The 18,747-nt window shown below is 35.4% G+C and overlaps 1 protein-coding gene across 1 annotated transcript in view; it reads right to left on the bottom strand.

The window, feature by feature from the left end:
- CTNNA3 (catenin (cadherin-associated protein), alpha 3) overlaps positions 1 to 18,747 on the bottom strand; it is a 561,928-nt gene that overhangs the window by 220,657 nt on the left and 322,524 nt on the right. The window contains exons 8-9 of the mRNA XM_009325826.1: positions 14,798 to 14,878; positions 9,707 to 9,859 (exon numbers count right to left, since the gene is read on the bottom strand). Of these exons, the coding sequence (XP_009324101.1) occupies positions 9,707 to 9,859; positions 14,798 to 14,878 (234 nt within the window). The remainder of the gene's footprint in view (positions 1 to 9,706; positions 9,860 to 14,797; positions 14,879 to 18,747) is intronic.

Below are 18,747 nucleotides of genomic sequence, written 5' to 3'. Positions count from 1 at the left end.
TGAGGGTGGAGGCGGCCGCTCTGCGGAGGTGGCGCTCCCCCGCTGGGAAGCGAGGGGGCGCGGTACGGAGCACGGCAGCACTCGGCCCGGCCCAGCCCGATTCGGCTCTTGCAACACCGACGGCCGGGGCAGAAGGGCCCGTGCCTGGAAAGCTTAAAAGAGCCTTTTTATTGAAAGAGTAGCTTCATGAAAAGACACTTTAAACACCATGATTTCCTAGTGCCAATGGTTTTTTTTTCTTCTCACTGAATATTAACTAACCAGGACAGGCATGAGGACTGGGTATGTGCTAACGCTATTCAAAAAAGTCTCCATACTGAAATGAATCCAAACTTTAAATTGAAATGTAAAGCTGTAAACATGCTGAGGAAGCTTTTTATGAAATGCTCAAGCCAATTGTATATGCAGTGGCTATAAAACAATCCATAAATCACTCATAATGAAGTACGTACGTGTATGTATACTAGATAACTTAAGTTGTCTGTAAAGCAAAATAAATGTTGTACTGCTCCAGTGGTAAAAATCTCACCTGTGCCACAGGCACATAGTATATTCTTATGTATTACATTATGTCATTACTGCATTACAATATATTCTTATGCATTCACTGTAGGCTACATTTCAAATATCTTGTAAAAATATAATTAATCCTCTCATTCATTTTTACCCTTCCTTTATCCCTTAAATGAATATCTAAGTAATTTTTCTCAGGTTTATTAGTTTTTCTTCTCTTTGTGAATGGTGTCACGAGCTGTATTCCTGCAGCTACTGTGAAAGCCATCTACAGACAGCGAATTCCAATTGCAGCAGAGCTGGAGATAGTCTCCTAGCTACTGTAGTTTATATGGAATAAATGTACTAACAAAATGTTTCTGTGTCAGTGGAAGTCTTTATTTCATGTTAATTGAGTTTAAAGGATCATAAAACATTTTAGAAATCCTTGACTCATTTTTGCAATGTGATCTCTGGTCTAGGAAAAGTAAAATTGATAACAAAGGAAAACATTTAAAACCGTTTATAAGCTTTGCAACCAAAACTTACATATAAAACCATCCAGATTTCCAGCCTGCAGTCTGAGGCATCGTGTGGGCTCACCCTTAAGCATGTGGATAGAATTCAAAGTGTAGGATTGTGATCCTACTAAATTCACTGACAAAGCTCCTATGGAGACTATCTTGTTTACAGTACCCGGTCCTTGAAAAAGGGCAAATGAATTTACTGTTAATCACTGTAAAGCGATGCAGTTACAACACTGATCCACTTAAATATATGTGCTGTCTGTTACTGTCCATTGTTCGTAACAGATTCAACCTTAGAAATCCTAATTCCTAGAAGCCAGCATTGTCGTATTGGAATACAGTCAAAACTGAAAAACACAAGGGCAAGAATTAGGCAATAGGCTAAACCCTCAAGTTTATGTATCAGAGTAGTAGGTCTGAAGTCAGTGTTATTAGATCAAACTACAGAGAATATGGCATATTCGTGTACTGAGAGAAGGGATGAAGAACACAAAGTTCACTTCATCATCGCCTCCACTTCTCCTATTGAATCTCTCAGCCTCTGCTTGGTACAGCTGACCTTTAAACACTGCAGTGGGAGATTTGCATCTGTGCCAAAAGAAAAGATAATCAGAGGATTCTTCCCTGCTCCCATCAAATTCCTTTTTTAATCTCAAGTTCACCCAGCCTATCACTCCTCCTCTCAGAAAGCATTACATCTCTTTGATGGATCAGCTCTGGAGAACAGCCTGTCAGCTTTCCCGAACAAGAAATTTCTAGTTACAAGGACCTGCTTTTTCCCTTGTGTAGATATGACATTTCAGTCTTCCTTTTTACCTTTCTTTTGTTCACTTTTACGTACTTGTTCTCTCAATATCAGTATTTGTTTTGGTCTTTGGTAGAAGTGAACCACAGGCCAGAACACTATATTCACTAAGAACAGGCATGTCTTACAAGGGACTATAAAGTACAACCAAGTCCCCTAAGTCTTTTCATTATTATTTTGTCATAATTTTCATAATTTTGAAGTGTTTATATTGAGAGCTAATTTTGAAATTTCCTAGAAGACAAGACTGCTCAAAAATGTTTCCATATAATCAAATATTTTGATTAGATTTGCAATTTAATTGTAACATTTTAAATGAAAAGGCATTTCAAAGCAAAACGTAATGTGTGAAATCTCAATGCAGTTAATCTTAGTTTTTTGAAATATTTTTATCAAAACTGCTGCATTATAATAAGGAATTCAAATTAATAACAAGCATTTTCTAACAGAAACATATCTTTTTGGAATTTATTTTAGCCAAAGCTCACAGACGAAGACAGTACAAACAGAATCTTAACCCAAATCTGGTTGCTTTTTTCATTCTACAATATATCCTAGTTTTTCAATGTCACAAAATCAATATTCAGTCTTACGAATATTTGTTAGAGTATATGAGCAATATAAGGCACTGTAGCCTAGAATAACCTCCATCTGAAGAATGTTTAATGGGACCTTTGGTACTCATGAAAATACTTCAGCTGCTGAGTGTCCATTTCATCTGTGCGAAGTGTTCAATATAATAGCCAAAGTGGGCATTTTAATGTTTTTTTGTTTTTACTCTGTAATGAGGACTATTTCACTTGCTCCATATATCTGAAGATACTATTCACATTTACAACTAAGGGATTCTGTTTTGTGTAATTATTGTGCTGCTATAATAGCGCAAAGATGTTAACCAAGGTATCTCAAATACTTTGCCACTGTTTGAGCTTTTCGAATACTAGCGCTGTCCGCAACACACCAGCTAACATTCCTGGTAAGTGTGGCTAACATCCCAAGTGTATGCATTTTTTAACAGAAGCTAGAACCTCTAGGGTAAGAGCACAGAGTAGTTAATAAACTCAGGAGAGAGAAAACATAAGAAAACAAGGAAGAAGATATTACCTGTAGTTGCTACTACCTTTGGAAACATCATCGCCCCAGATCTGGTATGGTGTTCAGTCTTTCCATTCACTGACGTTTTGTACTTCACTGAATTTATATACATACTTCTGAAGTATATTATATTGTTATGTCTTAAATAATTTTTTTAAGGAAAGACTGTAACTTCCAAATGCTAATTCAGAAGAGAGATATTTGTAAGAGATATTAATCCTCAAGCTGATTTACAAAGGTCACTGGCCTATGAGGATACTGTTTGTTTCTTAAATTACAATATAAGCAGTGAGTCAGTGTAGCGGGCAATTTAGCTTAGCTCAATTAACATTTCATATTCAAAGAGGAAAAAAAAAGTATGTTCTTTCTCAAGACCTATTGTTTCTATTTGAGAAGTTTTCATTTTCAGATTGAAATAGAAACCACAGAAAATCTCACTTGATATTTCAAGTAGTACTTCTAATTTCCATTTCAAATTCATTGTTGGAGAAACCTTTGTGAGAAGATGAACTTCTGTTTTTATAATGCCCAACTCAGTCTATTCTATTTATATACAAAACAATACCAGAATCTTCTATTCAAACATCCTCGAGCTTTCAAAAACAGATGCAAAAAATGCCCTGAAAAACAGGATACACCTGATTAAAAACTGCTATATGGAGCATAAGAAAATGCAACATAACGTATGTCTCAAAATAGACCAACACTTATCTCTCAAGGTACAATTCATCTCACCTCGCTTCAGCTATCTAGAAATTAGACATCCAGACTAAACTAGTCATTTAGTCAAAGGAGAGACAGGCACTTAATATAAGCAAGAGAAATCTTCTTTGGGAAATCTTTATCTTGGGTTAAGAGTAAATGGGGTAAATAAGGTTTTAAATTGAAAAAAGACAACACAGCCAAATCTCAGAATACCTGCCTGACTTTCTCAACTTCAAAGAAAGACAAAACAAGCGTCACGACAAGTGATGTGATACTGGTGGGTATGGGGGGGGTGGGGGGCAGTATTGTTAGCACATGTTTTAATTTGAGCGGACAAGTAAATGTTTAAACTGGAAATAACACAAATATCAATGGTTTGTTTTACTTAAAAATGGACTTACATCCTAATCCAGTAACATCAAAATATTGCATTATCTATCACCGTTGGACTTACTGGCTGCAATACTAAAATCGATTTTTATGTGGCTGGAGATCTGACTACACAGATACACAGGTCTTTGTGGACCAGATTCAGAAATTTATTTTGCAAATTTCTGCAATCAAGTGAAATATCATGGAAGGAAAATTAAACACTGATGGTTTTATCAATATGGCAACAACAGCGTCATTTACAACTGACAGAGTCATAGAATAACAGTGTATATTAACATTTACAAAGGACATATTAGAGTAGGTAATAAAACTATGCTGATTCAAATTATGCCTCACTAATTATTTTGAGAATGCAATATCATGTTTTTATTATAATATGTTGTCCTGTCTCCATTTTTAAATTGATATTATCAAATTCATCATTGGTGCAACACTAACATCATCACCCCAGCTCAACGATGTTGCTCGCAAGCCTCATAGGTGTGTGGAACATGTTCAGCTGGAACAGTGTGTTTGGCAGGATAGAGCTGAGACATTGCTTTTTAAAGAGGAGGTTGAACTCATGACTATATTCAGGAAAAGCTCCATTTTTAAAAAATACTGTTTCCTTAGTTTGGAGAGAATTAAACTTCAGCAGACAGTACATACAGCTGATTTCACAGCACGTATCTTCAAGTGCGAAAAGTTACCTTTGTATGATGAGAAGGAAATAGTCATAGCGCTTTCTTATGCCATAAATATCTTTCAAAAGAGCAACGTTAAAATCAAGCAGAAATGGACAGACCTCTTTCCGTACATGGAGGCAATGGAAGAATGCCCTCCCCGAGGTTGCTAAGAAAGAGCTAGATTATGAATTGTACTGTGTATGCAGCACTGAGATCCAGGCATGTAGATCCTACAGCTCCTCCAAGAATCAGGGTGGCTGAGTAAACAGTAATTCTCAGCTGATACAGATAGATTAGCATCACTTTTTTCAGCCTCAGGTGGGAGAAAGCCGTGAGCCAGAAATCTCCTTGTGGTCACAGTGTCTGCATTAACTTTTTATTAATTTTTTTATACATCTTTTACCAAGTTATTCAGAGTAGTAAATAAAAGAATTAATGCAGATTTGCAAAAGGACCTCATGGTACTAGATAACTAGATGATAACTCAGAAGATGAAATTCAGTCTAGAGAGATGCAAAGTGAGTCATTGGGGGGGGGTGTGGGAATCTTATAGTACATATATATGATGGACCTCAGCAGACTAGTACTAATCAGGAATAAGATTTTGGGATTATCATATAAACTTTCTGTGAAAGTTGGTTTAGTGTTCAGCAGTCATCTGAGAAGAAACACTATTAGGAATTAAATAGATGTGGAAAGAGAACATCATGAAATATCTTGAAAATCTTGAATAGTATGCACAGTTCTGACCTACCACCTCATGAGCTGGAAGGTGCTGGAAAAGGTACAGGGAAGGTAGCAAGGTGATCCTTTTATGGCTTCCAAACAAGGAAAATTTAAAAAGACCATAAATACTCAACTTGGAAAAAAAAACAATGGAAGGAGGATATGACAGAGGTCTGTAAGTGGCATGGAGAAGGAAAATAGGGACTGGTGCTCATTTTCTCTTCTGATACAAGAATTCAGGGACAGCAAATGAAACGATCATGTGGGGGTTTCACGGATACTTCTCTACACAACACATAGTCAAGCTGTGAAATTCTTTACCACGGGATGTTATGGATGTCAAAGGTTTACAATGGGCTCAGATCCACACCTAGGGTGTTTTACATTCAGAAAAAAAGGACAGTGAGAATGTAAATGGTTTTTTTCTTAGCTTTTGTTCTCCAAGACAAAAACTAGGGATTGCCAGCATCTGAGCTGGTTTTCACGTCTCAATGCTTGCAAGCAGCTTCACTATGTCCCATGTTCCATAAAGGCTATTTGCAGCTGACAAAAGAAAAAAACTTTTTTCTTCTAATAAATAAGGTATTTTGTATTTAGCAATATGGGCAGTCTTGCTTTTGCATCACTGGCCTTTGCTTTATCATTTGGTGCCCACAATCCATCCAACTCCTTGGATGTCACAACTACATGTAGGTGGTAAAACTGCCTTCATAGTGATATTACGATGGTCTGATGTCTCATCTACCTCACCTACCAGCCTTCTCTAGTATAGTTACTGTCAAATACCATTTTTTGCAACAATTTTTTCTTAGTTGTTTAGCTTTTAAAGTATTTTACCTTCAACTATTGTGTCTGTTAGTATTCCATAGCCAGGTATATGCCACCCATGATCTCACACTTCAATACTTGACTTAGATTATTCTCAGTTGCAGAGATCAAGACCAATTCTGCAATAGCATATGTGACTAGCTTTCCAGATTTATATTTCATAACCTGAAAGTTTTAAGGGGATTTGTTTGTTGGCTTTTATAACAGTGAAGGAAATAATAACAAAGGAATGAATGTGAGGACTCTCCTGTAAACATGCAAATCATAACTGGCATTTAAGAACCTTCTAATAAAATTCAAAGATGCTTGACAACTTTCTCATAAACTCTGGAAATGTTGTACAGGGTTGGATCTTGAATTAACCTGTCATCCAACTCAAAATCTTAGAGATGGCAGACAATACTATGTTATGAAAACATATCCCTGACAAAAGGCTGAGCAGCTGTCCCAAAGGGGACAGGTGATGTTTATACATTAGAAGTTTCACCAAGAAGAAGCGAATTCTTTGATAAATAAATGGATAATAGAAGTAGCAAGGATTCAAAGCCAACTCATCTCCTCTCTATCTGTCCTGTCCTTCTTGCAGAATCAGGCTCTCTGATTTTGGTAGCACTTTTAGCTATACCCTATTTCTATGGAATATCCATTAGCCATGGCACCACGTTCAGCTGGAAACCAAGCTCCATACATATTTGCCAAAACTTCTCAGTTTCTGATGTGTGTGTTTCTGAAGTACATACACTTGTGAAAACTAACATTAGTAATATCTAAGCCTATCTATCTGTTCTATTCCTTGATAAATTAAAGCAACAGTGCAGTGCTCTACTACTGTCAATTTAAATATATATATATACTCAGCTTAACAGGTTTTAGGACACTAAAAACCAAAATATGCTTCCAATTTACAGCTTTAATGTATTTAAATGCTATTCCTTTTGAATTGGTATTACACTTTCCACACAACAGCTGCCATAATTATTTTTTTTTTATGATGCTGTTGGAAATGACTGAATTTTTCTTAAAAATCAGATAGATCTGTTTATATGTACAAAGGCCATTTGTGGCCACTTGCTTAGCTGTTAATATTTTTTCATTTTTGTTTTGTTTTACATCTGATAGGCTAGCAGTTGACAGATGCAGTACAACTACTATCTAATTAATTTGCTGGAGAGTTTAGCAGTACAGTTTCTCAAAAAGCCATCAATCAAGCTCTCACTTAGAGATACTGTTAAGTGCATTAAACCAATATAACTAACCTTTAAATAAGATACTTCAGTTCTAGTAGATATCCAGAAGATAACTTCAATTTTATTTTACGTTAATTTTCAATAGCAGCATACGATATAAGCACCAGTAAAGCGACAATTTGGAACAACTAATTCAGTAATAGGAGGTGGCACTGTGTACAGTCTCTCTGAAAGCCAGTTACTTAGAACATTTTTTAAAGTATGTTTTCTTCACTGTAGGTAGCTTATTAAGTCACAGCATAAATATAAACATGTACACACACACACACTGTATATTTACACATACAGTAAGATCAGTCTACCATGTAATATAACCACTTTTATACAACAGGCATGAGACTCTTGCTTTTATCCCCTCACATGATTTATGATTTACTAATTTTCTTGTAAAATAAATGCGTGATGTCCTCAGAATAATCTGAGTAAATTAATCTCCACTAGTATTTACATTCATGAACTATACACATACTTGCCCTCTTAGACTGCTCTGCTTAATAGCAGTTAAGTAATAACTGTAAGTAAAAACACAGGGTTCTGAAGTTAATCATTCAGTGAGGTGAACGAAGGCAATTTCTAAGTTTTTGAGGCATCACTGTCTAGTCTGGTTATCACTTTGCAGAAGGGACTCTGCGAAATGGACTAGTAATGTCTATGCTGAAAAAGGACATTTGACTTTTTTTTTTCTCCTTTCTAGGTAGTAACTATGCTGGAATTGCGAAACTTAGCTATAGTTTTTCCTACATCACCAAGGATAGCTATCTTCTGGGCAATCTTATGTTCACAGGCAGCTGCTACATGTCCTTGTAGATTTTTTAGGCAGTGTATCTGTGCAGCCATCAGCCCCTTTGATCACAAACCTACTCTGATGCCCAGCTATTCCTTGCATTTGGGAAACAAGTTCAAACCCATGAAAGGAAATGAATATTAGATTTTTAGGTTCACATCTTCTAAATTGAATAATGATTTGGGTATTTGAGCTGACCTGGACTCACTTCCAAATTCAGTAAAGTTATCTGATCTTCAGAGATCACCCATCCTTTCTAAAAATCAAGCTGGTTTAAAATTCAGGCTGGTTTAGCTTCAGTATTAAAAACCTGAAAATTTTTTTAAACTTTGGGTTTGTGTTTTAGCTCTCATTTGATTTTGCAGCATGGTGAAAATAAGACACTCTTGTAAATCAGAGAATAATAACTAGTCTTATTCTGTAACTACATGACCATGAAAAAAAACATAAATACTATACCCTACTTTTACTTCAGCTGTTTACCTATTTGTCTTTCATTATCTGTAGATCACCCAAGATTAATTAATTCATTCTGAGCCAAACAGTTTTCCTATGTAAATTTCCAGCCACAGAGTGAATTAATTGATTTTTCCCATTTTTGCATTACTGCACACAAAAGCACTAAAAGCTTAAAAAAACCCACAAAAATTAGCAATGCATTCCTTACAGATACTTGAAATAATATTCCTGCAAAATCCATGACTTCAGTATTCCAGCAGTGTTTCAAGCTCTGGTTCGAATGAGTTTAAGTCAGTGAATATTTAGTCACATTTGCAGGACTGATTGTCCAGCAAACTAAAATCTCCCCCCAGTTCTACTTGCAAATTTCTAAGTGATGAAGAAGCATCATTTATAAGTAATAAAGAAGTATATCCTTTAGAAATGAATACTGAGTATACAATGTATGCGAGTGAATTTATTCAGCATATCGCCAACATGCTTTCAGTCTGCTAGAGGGTTCATGGCTCTAAACTGTGTGTCAGAACACCATTTCCTCTTCAGCATATAATTACACAGGCTATAAACTTTCAAAGTGAGAAAGCTGGCAAACAACTAACACTAATACGGTGTCTCATGTAGTTTGGGTAGTAGTATTCTGAACACTTTGAGCTAATACTCCTTAGAATCACACATTTGATCAAGTTCCCACTGAATATCGTTGTAGAAAGGCTTACACTAATTTCTCAAATTAGAATTCTCCACCACCTAATTTCTATGCAATGAAATACTAATAAATGCTGATGCCACAAAACCCACTATCTTACTGCATACCATTATATAAAAAATTGAGTTTGTTTACTATTACCCTAGGGCATTTATGTATTCTTTCCTGAAATGCCAGGCTTAATTGTTTTATGATATATGCCAGCAAAGGAAATGTGCAGTGGCAAGTCACTTATACCATATATTCAAAAAAAGTGCAACTTGATCAAACATACCTCCACAAGCCTGCTGGTATGTTCTCGAAATATAGCAGCATATTCCTTTATTTCTTTATCTCTTCCATTTTTAGCAGCTTCAATGAGAACTAAAAGTGGAACAGTGGTATCTAAGAAGGAGTCTGAGATGTGATCTATAATGGCTTTACGGAGCTGCAAAATAAAACATTACATTAGTATCTAATTAGACTATTTATTAAAATCTACTGTAATTATTGTCCATTAGTATTTTATAACATAAACAGGTACACACTGTATTCCTGCATTATTTGCAGGATTATGTGTCTGAAACCTACTGCAGCTGCAATTTATCTATTTCACAGAAAACTCTATTTAATTTTAGGGACAATTTTAATATACCACTACCTAAATATGCATGTTTGTATGTGTGAGTGTATGTGTGTGTGAGTACAAGATATAGAAAATGCTTAAAACATGTACTAGTTCTATTGAAATCAAGGGAGCCAAACAAACATTCATGTTCTTTGATGAATAGAATAGACTATTTAAATGATTCCACACATGAAAAATTACTGTTAGACCAAACCTAGTGTCTCCTGGGTATTCTCTCTTGAAGTTCAGACACCAAGGGAGAAGGCTATTTCATTTTACAAAGAAAATATTAATTTAATTATGTTTGTACTCACAAAATAGTCTACATCACATGTTTTCATAATTGCAAAATTACCCAAATATTTTCTATCTTGTTGGAAAACCCAACAATACAGTTTGATTAGCAAAATGGTAGCCTTCACAGTAATTATATCAATGAGACTACTGATTATGCCACCTGATAATAGATCAATAGAGCATAAAGAACTATAAATGAGTCTGAAGTTCAGTTTTTCTTATTTAAATTAATTGTTCTTGAACTTTGTACTTAAATTATTAAAGAAGTGTAACATTCTGCTACAAATTACTTCACTTAAATTAGGTTTCAGGTAAGCTTATAACTGATCATTGGTATATTACTTCACTCAAGAGGTTCTTTTCCATGTTATAAACCTACACATCACAATTATTCATTTTAATCATAGAACACTACAAGAAACATACCAATTGTAACAATACATGCAATGCAACTAAATTATCAAGTTCACTGAATTTCCTACGACAAAAAATTATTTTTACAATATACATAAAAGATATTGATTGGAACAGAAAAGAACGCAAAAGGCTTTTAAGCTCTTACATGCTGACAGATAAATCTTCCAAAAAAATACAGGTAAGTTTATGTTTGGAATTTTTTTTTGTCTTCTAAATTACTGTAGCTTATCGCATTAGGATATACTATCTGGATATATTGTATGTTCTCAAAAGTAATTTACAAAGACAAGGGCTATGGGATTCCAACACAAAATTGGATTTTTACTGTCATGGTCACATTCTCAGCTTTATTCAGGCTGGAATTTAAAAAAAATAAAAAATAAAAAGAAAGAGATCATAAAGCTTCACTACCAGGAACAAAATACATTGAACCTCCAGTCCTGCCAAATTACGTGTTAAAATTTCTGTGTTGGAAAAGTCCAACTGAAGAAAACAGACATACTCACCTGCTTAAAATTAAGTACATGAATGTGACCTTGAGGAATCACAGTTTCAACACTAAGATTTCAATTTACAATAATCAGGAACAAAAAGCTGTGGAACCATATCCATGGCTCATGATTCATTATCTCCAAGAGAAATATTTTTGGGTTCTGCATAGCCCAGATTGTAGGACTTTCGCAGCCTTAATGTATTATTTGAGGACCAGTGACTGCAGTGACCTTAGTCACATTTGTGGTGAGGTTGAAGCATCCAATTTTCAAACCAGCAGCCTAATTTTATCTCTCATCACATAATTCTTTGCTGTAGTTTTTATTGGTTTGCTTGGTTTAATTAACCTTTCACATATAAATTATCATTATTATTTTGTTCTAAGAAATCCTCTATCCTGCAATTAAACAGTGAAATGCATCTTCTTCTTCAAAAAAAAAAAGATAATGCTGTGTCTTTGCTGAATACAAACAAGTTTGAAATTACGTTCCTGTTTCAGCTACGCAAAGGAATACACAAAGCTGAGATTTTCAAAAGATGGCTTGTGTAGCATTAAAGAATGAAGAAATACAATGTGGAACAAAGAAAGGAAAAAGACAAAAGAAAAAAGGAATATCTGAAGCAGTATCTATTTCTCTTCATCCTAATCATAACAATCATTTTTTCCACGACTCAGAAAGTCTGTTTCTGACTCTGGCCACCTCTAGCGCAAAATGCTAAAAGCTAAGTAGCCATATAGGGAGACATATAAACAGACAAAGAACAGCACCAGTAGTGCTAGCAGGCAATACTAGGGAAGTCGTTGTGCTGTAATTAAAATTTTTCTCGTATTTTGAAGTGAAAGAGACACCATCAGAAGAGGGGAAAGCAGAGGGAGGATGATGTCTGACAAATTGTTTTATTTTTAAGGTGCAAGGTCTTATTCTTACCCTTTGAGCAGACTGTTATGGAAGTGGAAGCATGGAGAGTTTTTGTTTTGATATCAAAGTGCACTAAAAAATAACATAGAAACACGTTTATAAAACATGGGGCATAAGGTTGTCAAAAACAAACAGTGGAGGATAGAGAAGAAAATCCCGGCAGCTGTTTGCAACACCATTAAACATCAATATCCTGATGAGTATAGAAAACTGTGTTTGCCTCTATTTGCCTATTGCCTCACAAGACTATGCTGGCAAAAGTCCTGGAAGAACTAAAGATTAGTTATTATTGAAGAGTCTCTCTTTCCTGTTTCAAAGGGATGCCAGGAAGGCAATCTCCTTTGTGTTCAGAAAAAGCTATCCATGATGAAGCAGCAACATAGAAATATAAGAATATCATCAGGAATAACATTAAAAAAAAAAAAACAACCAACCAAAACTGTGGAACGACCATAGGGAAACATCTGTGCAGTTCATTCATGGTACACTGGGAAACAACTGGGAGGTAAGAACCGAGTATGGTAATTTCTCAGAATTAGAAATTGGAACAAATAGGCAATTCCTTCCTAAATATTCATACAGCTATACTAGGCAGGGAAGCAGTGATCTAGGTAAAATTGCACAGACAGAAATGACATGCACGTCTCTGGCACAATACAAGTAAAAATCAAAACAGAATAGTTTAAAATCCCCACAAGTACTGGCCAAGTTCCTGAAGTGAATACAAATAATTTCATTCGAAAAGCCAGAGATTTTTACAACTTCCAGAACACACTGTTCTTGAGATAGCTACTTTCGCCTTCAAATCTTGCCAGATACAAGCCTTCCTTCACTTTACTTCCTGTGGTCTACAAGATGTTCCATAGGGGCCCATGGCATAACCCACAATCAGGTGGCGACTGGGCCAGCACTTATATGATGGTTTTGTTTATTGTGCACTACACTGAAGAGATTTCAAAACTACAGCTTCATAAGGTTTCATCGTCAACCCCAATTTTGCAGAGGCAATCCCAGTAATTGACTGAAAGCAGAGTACATTGTGCACACCATAGCCCTGAATCCACTATGAGCGCCTAATGTAATACCAGCTATGGTACACAGTATCATTCAAAAAAATTTTAAGTATTATAAAAGCTGTAAGAGTAGACCAAATAACAATTTTCATGTTTCTAGTAAAAGTGCTGGGAGACAGAATAATGAATGTTCATAAGTGAAAGCAAATAAGACTCTACTGCAGTATCTGCAGTCACAGAACTCACAATTTCGTGTTTCCCAGATCAGGAATTAGACATGCAGTAGGCACTCTTCCTAAAACAATTTTTATGCAATTTGCATGTATAAACACAAAATTGGAAGAAGTCCATGAAATATTTCTCATAAATACCTTCCAGTGGAAAATGTCAAGAAGCCATAGAGCTACTCTGGTTAGAGAAAACTACTGGTTCTAGATTGACTATAAATTGGGCATGATTATATTCAGCCTGAACATTTTACAAAGGTTTATAGAAACACACAAATTGAATTAGTTAACAGATTTTGAACACTGTAACAGAGTCAGTAAACTGTTATAAGCAGTTTAATTAACTCATGGAAGAGACTGTAGGACAGAATGGGAGAGTTCCTAGACACACTGAGCTTGTGATGCAAGTTGCCAGGTGTCTGAGCTGAACATATTTTTGATGGAATGCGAGCAGAAATTGGATACCTAGTTAGTTGTAAACACTATATTTATATTATATTCATCTCATCTTTCAAGGCTTCCCCTAGCTGATTATGGGAGACAGGAAGGAATTTATTCATCATCTTGAAGCATAGGCTGGCTTGTAAGACTGTACACAAAGTTGGGAGGGATATTCTTCCACCGTAGAGTTGATAAATAGCCACAGCTAGATTCAGGATGAAAGCAGCATGTGCTCATGTTCTGTGTAGCCATAAATATTCATATAGTTGGTTGGGGCAGCCTGGCTGAAAGAACTACTGGCTTTCTAGCTCTCTCTTTTCTAAACTGGCACATTATATACTTTCAACATAATTTGCAATTTTTCTCAAAGTTGTTCCTTGCAGAAAAACGATGTAAACACAGCTGATGTCTACTGCTCACCTTCTGCAGTACACTGAAGTTGTGGATTTTGGTCCATGTCTTACATTAATTTTAGGATACCGGCATGCAAAATGTGTGGGTGGACTGTGGACCAGATATTCCAAGGATCCTTTTCTGTTGTATGAACAGACCGTAAAGAATTAGACATAGTGGCCCAGTGGTCCCTTCAAGGTATCTGTTCCAACAACCAATAATAATTCAAGCTTATTTAAAATAAAACAAATCTTGATGTCCAAAGTACATTACTGATATATTTCTATAGCAAATACATATTTAGACATGTGTCCATGCAGAGTTTTGCCTATGTACATACATATATTCAGCTAGTATCATTTGGTAGGGTTTTTTCCCAGAGTTTTGAAAATTTGTATGCATATATTCTGTGGAATAGTGTAACCATATTCAGTATTTTTTTAATACAGAAGAAATCTTTTTTTTCAAAATGCAGTGCTACAAAAACTGAAAATAGCAATGTGGAAAAGCATCCTTCAAGTCTCCTTTTCTACCTTTTCAGTTCCCCAGGTTGCTTACCTGTCTGCGGAGGTCTCTTGTCTTCTTGCACATGCTATCTATTGCAACGTTCAAGGCATTACTTCTCTCTTTCTTGTCAGTCTGTAATAAATATGATAGAAAACACAACAATGGTTATTTGTGATCTCTTGGCAAGCATGTTCTTTGGGTCCTCAGTTCATCAAAGCATTTGGTAAATCATACATGCTTAAGGATTTTTTAAAATTTTAATACATTTCAGGAGCCAGTACCACAATATTCACAGAATGCCAATTTGTGATGTTAAGCATAATCCGCTGAATCAAAACATGTGCTTTACTAGCAGTATATAGGAATGAAATTAAACACTTTTTATCTTCTGAATTGCTGTAATACTCTTTTTATAGTCCAGGGTTACTTATGGAACAACATTAATATAATTATTATTATTGATGCCAATCCATTATCACCATATTCATATGAAAAATCGTGTTATCTCTCTACAAGCAATTTATAAATTCAGATGCCCACAATGCAGTTTGGTAGTGCTTTAGTCTGCAGCATTCATTATTTTACTCCTGTAAAACAGAATGGGTGAGTTTCAAAATGTCCAAGATGTTGCAATGCAAATATTGTCAATGAGAATGGACAATCTCTTCATTTAACAGCACATTCATTCTCAGCATCAATAGAAGATTGAGGTCTTGAGATATTTGAGAAGTCTTAAGAGAATCAGTTGTATATTTTCCAAACAATCTTAACTTTTTATTTCTATCTATAAGCAAAGTGCTCATATCATTCTTAGCTATTTGAAAAGTGTAGGTAACGCTTTTATTGTACTGCCCAGCATTTTTTCAGTACAATATTACCATAGTAGTTCTGTGTCTACTAGCTGTTTTGAATAATCTTTTTTTCATCTTAGTACAGAAACTATATGAAAATCCAAAATGTCTGATGAACTTTGTTTGTCTAAAGCAATCATTCATTACTACCTTGGACTGCCCTGGTCCAAGGGAAAGAAACCACACACAGTGAAAGTGTCTTTACACAAAGTCTTAAGTCAGTACACAATACATTTCCAGGGAAAGGACCAGATTCTCATAAATGTTAAAGAAATAGGTATGTATACTCACCATAATATTTGGGCTTCAGTTACAGTACACTAGGAAGTCTACATTATGAACATAACTGTTTCATTTTGTAAATCATAGTAAAATAAATACTAGTGAAAACAAAAGTAGTAATATCTTGTTGGACACTTAGGTCTATAACCTTGTTATATACAATATATCATACTTCAGTCATAGTTATTTCCTTGCTAAAAAAAAATAATAATCTGTGAACAGAGCAATATGCTTAATATTAAAGCAAAGACTAGAGATGATCAGGAAAGAACTTTTACATTAAAAGTGAATGTGTAATGTAATAAATGTCTTGAAATGATTAGTACATTCTCTATCAACTGAAAGGAACAACTACTTTAAAAAATTGAGCTTATATATTCAGGGTGACTTAGAAATTTTCCTACTACTTTCCATTTCTGAAATTGCTTACACTCTTCGCAGGGAACAGATGATCAAACACAGGTCTTGGAGAGAGGTCTGAACTTTACCTTGAAACCTTCAAGGAATCCCTAAAGGTAGATACTGACTTTCTATTTCATAGTAATGTGACCACTTCTCATATCAATGCTTGCATAGGAACCAAAGTAAATAATGACTCTTCTACTATGTTTTGCAAGCTATTGTTAGCCTTGACAACAAAATTGATCCCTTCTGAACTGCTAGGTAAACAGGAGCAGTAATAGCATTGTGGATACAACTCAGCTTGCACCTATGCATTTTCAGATGACAAAGATGCAGTTCCACATTAGCACATCCTTTAAAAGCTTTATATTTAGAGCCTATTTTTCTAAGAAGACAGAATCAATGTAAAATATTGGGATTTTTTTGAAGTTCTCTAGTAAGCTGTAACTTCGAAGTGGCAACTAATGATACAACTGGCTCTAAGCAAACCTGAATCTTTGAGGCAGCTAATATGAAATGACCTCACTCAGCAAGTGGCGTAAAAATATTGAACAGTGAACAAGGAAAAAAATACTTTATTTGCAAGTTTTTAACATAATTGTCAAGAGTCAATGTCTAGAAAGCAAACCTAACTATAATTGATGTTATTCTTCACCTCATGTTTTCCCCAAGAACTAAATGCACTGTAAAATGCAGGCCTATCTATTTCACACACTGGCAAACAACCTTAGTTGAATGACTCAAAAACCACATGTGCAGAAAACCTTTCCTGTCGGATTTTCATTTAAAACAGTACATATCTAAGGGCAGATTCTCCGTTGAAACAAATCACCATATGTCCACTGTTTTTAATGGAGTTCATTTACATCAGCAGGGGATCAAGACCTTCACGGGCATTACAGATCCTTCTGCACTCCAAGGTATACAGATACAAAATAATATGTTTGCATTAGCTAGACAACTTTGAAGGCCTCAAGAACATGTCTCCAGTGGAGTCTTTGGTGGGTACATGCCAACAGTTAACAGTCTTAACAAAGGCAGCAGTAATTCTACAACCTTCCTACTTCGTTGAGTTGAAGAGATAGCTCAAACAAAGGAATACAGTTATTCTGATAAGGTTTTTAATTCCACTTTCTTTATACTTCTGAAGTGCTACAAATGTTTACCTAATATTTGCACTGTGTCTCCCATCTGAAAACTGATCAGTAGATTATAAAGAAGATTTGGGCAGAACTATTTAAGCGATCATCTAATCTCTTCAAGTACTGACACTAATATATATGGGGTAAATTGATAAAAAATTATATAAAAAAGGATATATAAAAGGATACAATCAGCCATAGGTATTAAAACAGTAAATACTATTAGTATTCATTATGTGAATCAAAGAACACACCCCCCGTTAGCCATAATCAGAAATTCAGTTACAACTCAGAACTGAAGTACTCTCATTAGCAGAAATAAAATAAACAAGATGTGGCCAGGTGAAATGGAGCCTGTTTATTTGGGTATGTATTGGTGATAAAGTACTCACAAGGATTTACTTAAATCTTACAAGGCTGCACTCCTTGAGGTCCCCTTACAGTCATCAGAGAAAGTAATCACTTTTGCATCACCTCTGAATATCCTGAGCCTCTCTCGCTATTTAGGGTGGTGAGAGAGACCTAGTTCAGTAGGTTGAAGTTTTGTCTTGTGAATAGTCCCCCAAAATACTTATTTTATGTTAAAAAAAACCCACAAACTTTTAAAAGTAAATTCTAATAGGCCTTCAAGAAGCACTCTGGCTATTTTGGACATATCCACCTGAAACAGGTATCAAGATCTCAAATATAGTCATTGTTTGTCAAAAGTAGCCATATATGTTCAAAAACACATCTGTGGACTCTAGCTTTTCAATGTTGTGGAGTGAAAGGGAGCAATATTAATTTATCACATCCATGGTGAGTTCAGATGTCTTCTGAATTCCATATTCCAGAACAGCTGGAGTCTTAGCTATAAACTTAAAAACTATTTTACTTTAGTCCTAAAGGATTCCTTCAAGTATTTATATGGCAACAACACAGTCAGGAGATTCTATCCATGCCATTATGCAGGGCCTCAAGATACAACAGCTGAACTGGGATCTAGACTGCAAACAGCAGAAGTGGTCAGGATCTATTTGGGTCCCCTATACGGGAAAGGTGATGCTGGAGTAGTGAATGCAAAACCTGGAGCTTGAGCCTCACTCTGAATTTTTAAGAGCTGTCCTCCTCAGCCAAGTTGTCTGTAAAGGAATAAATATATGCAGGTACTGGGCAGTATAAGGTTATAAACAGACTACATCAATATAAGCCTACTTATATCATACATGTCTGTATGTGCCACAGAAACTACAAAGCAGTAAGTAATTTATCTTGATAGGCATCCTGACTTTCTTTCCTTAAACACCACTATAAAGAGTTATTTCTAAACACATAAAACAGGCTT

Source organism: Pygoscelis adeliae, unplaced genomic scaffold (assembly GCF_000699105.1).
Source record: "Pygoscelis adeliae isolate BGI_AS28 unplaced genomic scaffold, ASM69910v1 Scaffold4, whole genome shotgun sequence".
Lineage (NCBI taxonomy): Eukaryota > Metazoa > Chordata > Aves > Sphenisciformes > Spheniscidae > Pygoscelis > Pygoscelis adeliae.
This window is presented reverse-complemented; position numbering and strand designations above follow the sequence as displayed.